Source organism: Ursus maritimus, unplaced genomic scaffold (genome assembly GCF_017311325.1).
Source record: "Ursus maritimus isolate PB19 unplaced genomic scaffold, ASM1731132v1 scaffold_2, whole genome shotgun sequence".
NCBI classification, from domain to species: Eukaryota; Metazoa; Chordata; class Mammalia; order Carnivora; family Ursidae; genus Ursus; species Ursus maritimus.
The window spans coordinates 100,509,175-100,516,735 of NW_024424452.1; the positions used below are offsets into that span (position 1 = coordinate 100,509,175).

A 7,561-nucleotide genomic window follows, 5' to 3' on the forward strand; every position below is an offset into this window, starting at 1 on the left:
AGAGTGTCAAAGGCTGTTTAAGTTGTTTGTATCGACTTTGGACAAAGAGTGCCTTATATATTATCTCAGAGTTCTACAGTTAGAGGTACCCACGCCTGTCACATAAATTGGACTACCATTCTGGAAATACAGAGAAAAGCAGCACAGAGGTCTTGAATAGCTGTTATAAATGTTACCGAGAAGCATTAATATTCTATCCCAGATTTAATAGCCTAGAGTAGATACACTCCAGTGATGAAGGAATATGACTTAAACCTCTATTTAATAGGTAAAACAGTAAAATTGTATTTATCATTACTTTCTGGTCAAGTCTTACCTGATTTTTCTCCTTTCCTTAACTCTCTTACACAGAGTAATTATTTGGTGTTCATGGCAGAGCTCTTCTGGTGGTTCGAAGTTGTGAAGCCCTCGTTCGTGCAGCCTCGTGTTGTTCGTCCACAAGGAGGTAGTAGGTGTTCCTGGAAACAAAATGGAGAGTTTATCGAACCTCCCCTGGTTATTATGTTCAAGGGAATCCTATTATTGTTATAAAACAGCTATTAGCCTTGATAAATTCTGAATATTTTAATATTTAAAGCTGCTAAATTCTCTGTGAGACATGATGTAGGAGAGAACAGCTCTGAATTTGAAGCCTTATGTTGTGGAATTTCTAGCTTCAACTCTTAGCCTACTTTCTTCTCTTTGCATCTTTTACCCCCATCTCTAGCTTTTATTCCCTGTTAGATGCTGAGTTTTTATTACTGTTACCCAGAATCCACTTAAATGATGGCTTGGCTTTAATCTACAACTTGAATTTACCACTAAACCAACCATAAGAAGGTTTATATACATATTTTTAAGCCCCATATGTTTTATGATTATTACATATCATGTTCTATTGATTGCACATAAGAAAACTAATACAAAATAAAGGGGTTACTGTAAAGACCCCTAGAAATAAAGAACAAAAAATCTTCCTGCATTTTCTCTAAAACAAATTTTCCTTTGGCTTCCATTATGAAACCAGAGGTTTATTTCTATTGGGGGAAAAAGGATTCTAAATTGTAAGTTTAGCTCCACTAAAGAACTTCTCTTCCAGCATAACTACGGGACCAGTTCCTTCTACTGCCAGTGGCTGTCTTGCCAAACACAAAACACGATTATTGTGCATCCCAGCTACTTAGCTGCTTTCCTTGGCTCCACATTTTGGTATTTTTCTCACCATTACCCTTATTTCTTCTCTATCTCCTCCCTCTCAGAAAAATTTAAAAGATCAGGAAGGAGGAAAAAATGTTTAGTCAAGGGAAAGGCATGTCACTGTAGTGAGTAGAATGAGCTTGCTTCCAGTGTGCCCACTGCATCTGAGGCAAAGTTCTGGGAACTGTGCAATAAAGAGTATTTCATCTGTTCCATCTCGAAGCTGCTTAGGGCAGATTCTGATTACTGAACATAATGTATCAAAGAATACCTACAAAGAAGTTAAGATCCTTCCGTAAGGCCCTGTAATAAAGTCAGGTGTCTTTAGTAATTATCATAACCAATATTTGTACAGTTTTTTACAATTAATATAGAATTTTCACTTACATTGTGTTCTGTGATTTTTTTTTTTTGCCCACTATTCAAAATATTCAACAGCTATTACATTAGATCTCAAAGGCAAAACGTACATGGAGTCTTCCCCAGAGTTATTTACAAAAATATAAATTCTGGGGTGGGGGGTTAATTATTGACCAGTGAAATTCTGTCTTAATTGATTACCAAAATACCAACTATTTCATAAAGAAACAAAAATTACCATATGTAACTGAAGTTCTGTGAAAGCTTTAGTAAAATTAGACACTTGGATTTCTTTTTAAATATCTGTATTTATTTTATGTTAGGCCTTCTCCCTTCTTTCCCCCCAGTTAGCCTTAATCAAGTGAATTTTTTAAGCCAGAACTTCAAGAAGGGTTTTAAATTTTACCCTTGAAAATTATTTAAGAAGAAAATTTTCATTATGCTACAATAAAGGAAAATGGAAATTCTTGAAATAGTGGTGGAAATATGCTAAATACATAATTTTGAGGCTTTTATCTTTTATTGTAGCTGAACCTGTGAACGATATGCCTTCAATTTCTGTGTTGAATGCGGCCAAAACAAACATCTTGGACAGTTCGTGTAGTTCTGACTTCACTTCAAGGTAGAGTCCAGAATGACCTCATTTTCACTGTTTCCATTTCCATTTGCTAATGAAATCAAAATAAAATTCTGTTAGTTTTTAAAATTTCTGTTGGACTTTGAACTAAATAAGTTTTAACTAGCTTACGGTATGTATTACACAGCTTGTTTTAACTTAACTGTAATTGAATTTACACAGAAAGGAATGTTTCATAAACAGGCTTTAATGAATCACACTCAGAAGTGGGAGAATACATTCTGAGCTTAAAACCAAACTTTTGCTGTAGAACTTGTTTGTCATTGAGAATTGCTAAGTGATAGGCCTCGAGGTGGGGGGAATTTTAAGTTCCTGTTTAGGTTTTTTAATTTTTTTTTTTCTTTAATCTTTGAGGTAGTTTCCCCTGCTGTTTGTTTGTTGGTTAGTGTAACTAACCAAAGATCACAATAGAATGTTTCTTGTAATACTGAATCTTTATGTCTGATGCTTTAGTTCTTAATATCAGGAACTGAATTGAAAGCAAAGAAAAATTTAATATTGGGATAATCCTGACTTCTGCCCAAACATATGATAGACACATTAGTTTGTTTAAAAATGTTTTTCAGCAGATCCTGTATTTTTTTAGGTATATTTATTAGAACCTAAAATTTATATTGACTAGGACTCCCTCATTTATGTTTTTTTTTTTTAAGTTTAAAATTGTATTTTGCGGTGTTTTAGAAATCCAAGCAGATCCATTAAAATTTTTAAAAATGATGAACAAGCAATTGAAAGTACTTTATGAATTCTTGGCTTAACATAAAACTATGAACTTGTACTGAGCTGTCACCCACTTCACACATTTAAGAAGTTTTCTCTCTCAAGTGGGTGCTAATGGGTGTGAAACTGGAACCTTGACAGAGCCCTTATAGTACTCTTACTGCCTTCATAGGGCTTCTTACCTCTGAACTGGCTGATGTCTGTAAAATACTTCCTACAGATTAAGAAAGCATTTTCCTTCCCTTACCCTCTGGTTTACTGTTACGGATTGTCTTACTACACCCATTCAGTTTTCTATTCTGTAATATGCCTGAGATTTTACAAAAAGAGGTTCAGTTAGGATATGGCTGATCTAGGAGCTTCTCTATATTTTTTCCCACGGGAAACTTTTTTCTACGTATTAATTTTCTTGGTGTTTTCCTGGGTTGATTACATAGTGACATTTCGTTCCTTGAAAATTCAGAAAACATTCAGTATTCTAGGTTATGACTCTTGTACTATTAAATCTTTAAAATCTCTGAAACTTTCTGCCTCAATGCTAGATTATCCCACAACTATTAATTCTAGGAACCTTATTTGGAGACTGTTCACATTTCTGACCCTGGAAAATGTCTTAAGGCCCTCTGGAAGACTCCTCTGTGTTTCTCAGATATCTCAGTGGCTGCCCTTACTCATTTTCCCTAGCAGATGGATGTCTAAATTATTTTCCTTGAAGAGACACTGTATAGCTGTCATTCTAGGATCCTACTAATCCTCTCATTTCTGTAAGTCTCCAGGTGGTCCACTGGAGTTCTCTCATTGTAGAACATTTCAGGAAGGAGTCAAAAGTTTCCACTCTTCCTGAGAAAAATGCAGTCACATGTACAAATGTGAGTGCCCCTAAATAATGAAGTTATGAGGGGAAAACAAAGGAAGAAGACAGGCCGAGCAAAAAACATTTGTAGCAGCTAATCCACACACTTGACTACTAACCTGCTGAGCAGTTAGACCAGATCAAAATTTTCTATGCAAATGTGAAAGTGAGGCAATTAATAGGAATTTAAAATACTTTAGCCATTATCTGGAGAAGAAGAGAGTGAATATATTTTAATTTCTAACTTATGTATCTTCAGGATTAGCCTCCTATCATAGATGTAAGGGAGAATACAAACAGGGGCAGTGATTTTAGAGGGAGGGATAACAGAAACAAACATGACGGGGCAGGTGAGTATTCCCTGATAGTCCTCTGAGAGAGAATGTGATGGGCAGTTTAGGGGTAAAGGCAAACGGAAGCAGATAAGCATTTGCTTTGGAGACAACAAGGTCATACAAGTTCTTCAAGTATTGTTGCTTTTAGAAGAGCTCACTGATGAAGCTTTCATTAAATAGTAAGAATACAATATTGTTTCATTTGAATTTTTTGATCGACTTGTTCATGTTCTCAGTTTATAATAGCCAAAAGATAATGTGATTTGAAGGGGGACTACAGAAGTCATTACATACATCCTGTTCCCCAGTTGATTCTCAGCTGATTGGGGGTGGGGACGTGTAATATTGGCACTTGACTATAAGGTAGGCTACAACAGACTTGAAACTTGAAGAAAAATTAAATTTGGCCCAAATGGCATGATAATTTGAGAAATAGACTACCTAATCCCCTGCATTAATTCGAATGAGGTGGAATTAAGAAATAGGAAAGTTTCATATCTTTATAGGCATTGAGGTCTTCAAGGTGCAGCTCAATATATTAATATTAGGGGCGCCTGGGTGGCACAGCGGTTAAGCGTCTGCCTTCGGCTCAGGGTGTGATCCCGGCGTTATGGGATCGAGCCCCACATCAGGCTCCTCTGCTATGAGCCTGCTTCTTCCTCTCCCACTCCCCCTGCTTGTGTTCCCTCTCTCGCTGGCTGTCTCTATCTCTGTCAAATAAATAAAGTAAAATCTTTAAAAATATATATATATATATTAATATTAATTTTGATGTAACTGTTAGAGATGTATAGACACAGGTCTGTGAACAGGGAGGCGGCCAGGATCTTTTACAAGGGTTTATTATACCTGTAGTTTCTAGAGATTAAATATTTCCAGCTGATGACTTTAACTTACCTATTTCTCAGTATTTCTGTTTGTAAAATGAAAATATGCCATATCTTATCTCACAAGGATGTTGAGGTGTGTATGAAAATATTTCTCTTTGACTAAAAGACATAAAATACATAGACATACATATACTTAACAGCCATTTTTGGTTTAAACAATATATTGTGTTTCCTTTTTTTTTTGTTTGTTTAATTTAGGGTGGAGAGTCAGAGGTGGTAATGTTTCTAATTTCAGCCATTCTGTGTAAAGTTTATATTAAAGAACTAAAACATAATAAAACATTTTACATTTATTTTACCTTGCAGTGGGGAAGGAGCTGCATTTACACACACTCATCATTTGCCTTCTAGATATTCACGCCCCCAAGCTCATTCTTCAGCTTCAGGTAATATTTTTGAAAAAACCTAGGTTAACTGGGAAATGATTGAGAATAAATGTATATAAAAATGGCCAGGTTTTTTTTTTTTTTTTGGAAAAGTGTTATATATACACTAAAATGTTGATCTGTTTCTCTGTGCTTGCTTTTCTTAATAAAATGATCTTTATTTCTCCATATATACCTACTTACTTTTTAGTGCTCTTAATGAATCCTGAAATATTTGAAATCTGTTAAGCTGTAAGTTAAAATTTTTTACATACTTTCAATGACTTTTTCTTTTTCACATTTGAAGGAGGAATTAGAAGGTCTTCATCTATGTCCTATGTTGATGGTTTCATAGGGACATGGCCCAAAGAGAAAAGGTAAACAAAGGGAATTATTTTTAGTATATTCACATTATAAATGTGAGAATAAATGCTATTTATTGAATTGCTATATTGTACAGCTGCAACTAATATAACATGGTCAACTATACTTTAGTAATTAAAAAAAAGAGAAAGAAATGCTGATTCTCTATTTTGTTGGTAGCCAAATTGCAGTTAGTACCTCACTTTGAAAAGGGCAATGTAGGCAGATGACTGAGAGTTCAAAGGGGCTAAAGTTAAAGGTAGTCCAGTAGCCCTACGCTTACCTTGAGCACAACAGGATTATGAGAAATGGGAAAAGAAGGGAAGTATAATTTTAAATAATTGTTAAAGGGTATCAAATCATTTCTTTTCTGGGCATGTTTAAGGTTTTTCATTTTCTCTAAATGTTTTTTAGATCATCAGTGCATGGAGTTTCGTTTGATATTTCTTTTGATAAAGAAAATACTGTACACAGATCCACTCCAAACCGAGGAATCACTCGTTCTATTAGTAATGAAGGACTTACTCTGAACAATAATCGTGTATCTAAAAATATTAGGAAAAATTTGTCCTTTAAGCCAGTAAATGGAGAAGAGGAAGCAGAAAGCATTGAAGAAGAACTTAATATAGACTCTCACAGTGGCCTCAAATCTTACACTCCCCTTAATACAAATGAACTAAATTCCAACGAGAATATTCATTATAAGCTTCCAAATGGAGCTCTACAAAATAGAGTACTTCTAGATGAGTTTGGCAATCAGATCGAGACACCAAGCATCGAGGAAGCGTTACAAATAATTCATGACACTGAAAAATCTCCCCATACCTCTCAGCCAGACCACATTGCTAACGGCTTCTTTCTTCATAACCAGGAAATGAGTATCCTAAATTCAAACATCAAGCTGAATCAGTCTAGTCCTGATAACATAAATGATACAAAAGGTGCCTTGAGTCCCATAACTGATAATACTGAAGTAGACACTGGAATTCATGTTCCTTCAGAAGATATCCCTGAAACTATGGATGAAGATTCTTCTTTGAGAGATTATACTGTAAGCCTAGACTCTGACATGGACGATGCATCGAAATTTCTTCAGGATTATGATAATCGAACCAGCAACCCCAGAGAAGCTTTGAGCCCTTGTCCGAGTACTGTAAGTACCAAGTCTCAACCAGGCAGCAGTGCGTCTTCTAGTTCTGGGGTGAAAATGACCAGCTTTGCCGAACAGAAATTCAGGAAACTGAATCATACCGATGGGAAAAGTAGCGGGAGCAGTTCTCAGAAAACTACCCCAGAGGGCTCTGAACTTAATATTCCGCACGTGGTTGCTTGGGGACAAATCCCAGAAGAAGCAGGCCTTCCACAAGGCCGGGACACTACCCAGCTGTTGGCCTCTGAAATGGTGCATCTTAGGATGAAACTGGAAGAAAAGAGGCGCGCTATAGAAGCCCAGAAGAAGAAGATGGAGGCCGCTTTCACTAAGCAGAGGCAGAAGATGGGAAGGACAGCATTTCTTACTGTGGTGAAAAAGAGAGGGGATGGCATTTCCCCTCTTCGAGAGGAAGCAGCCGGTGCAGAAGATGAGAAAGTGTATACTGATCGAGCAAAAGAAAAGGATTCACAAAAGGCTAACGGACAGAGGAGTAAGTCTCTGGCGGATCTGAAGGAAGGCATGGAGAATCCTCAGGCCAAATGGCTGAAGTCTCCAACCACACCCGTTGACCCAGAGAAGCAGTGGAACCTGGCGAGCCCCTCGGAGGAGACTTTAAATGAGGGAGAGATCTTAGAATATACAAAGTCCATTGAAAAGTTAAATTCCTCTCTCCATTTTCTACAACAAGAAATGCAGCGCTTGTCACTTC

The 7,561-nt window shown here is 36.5% G+C and overlaps 1 protein-coding gene and 1 long non-coding RNA gene across 4 annotated transcripts in view; one reads left to right on the forward strand and one right to left on the reverse strand.

The window, feature by feature from the left end:
• The window catches only part of CAMSAP2 (calmodulin regulated spectrin associated protein family member 2), a 110,595-nt gene that overhangs the window by 92,154 nt on the left and 10,880 nt on the right, over positions 1–7,561 (forward strand). Inside the window, 5 exon segments of the mRNA XM_008685103.2 lie at positions 352–445; positions 2,065–2,158; positions 5,278–5,357; positions 5,644–5,713; positions 6,114–7,560. Of these exon segments, the coding sequence (XP_008683325.2) occupies positions 352–445; positions 2,065–2,158; positions 5,278–5,357; positions 5,644–5,713; positions 6,114–7,560 (1,785 nt within the window).
• Positions 1–7,561, reverse strand: part of LOC103657701 — a 37,221-nt gene that overhangs the window by 6,846 nt on the left and 22,814 nt on the right. Inside the window, exons 3-6 of one of the 3 annotated variants that reach the window (XR_005836422.1) lie at positions 5,271–5,385; positions 4,979–5,070; positions 2,071–2,204; positions 317–458 (exon numbers count right to left, since the gene is read on the reverse strand). This is a non-coding gene — a long non-coding RNA (uncharacterized LOC103657701). The remainder of the gene's footprint in view (positions 1–316; positions 459–2,070; positions 2,205–4,978; positions 5,071–5,270; positions 5,386–7,561) is intronic. The other 2 variants (XR_005836421.1, XR_005836423.1) reach the window with 2 other exon arrangements.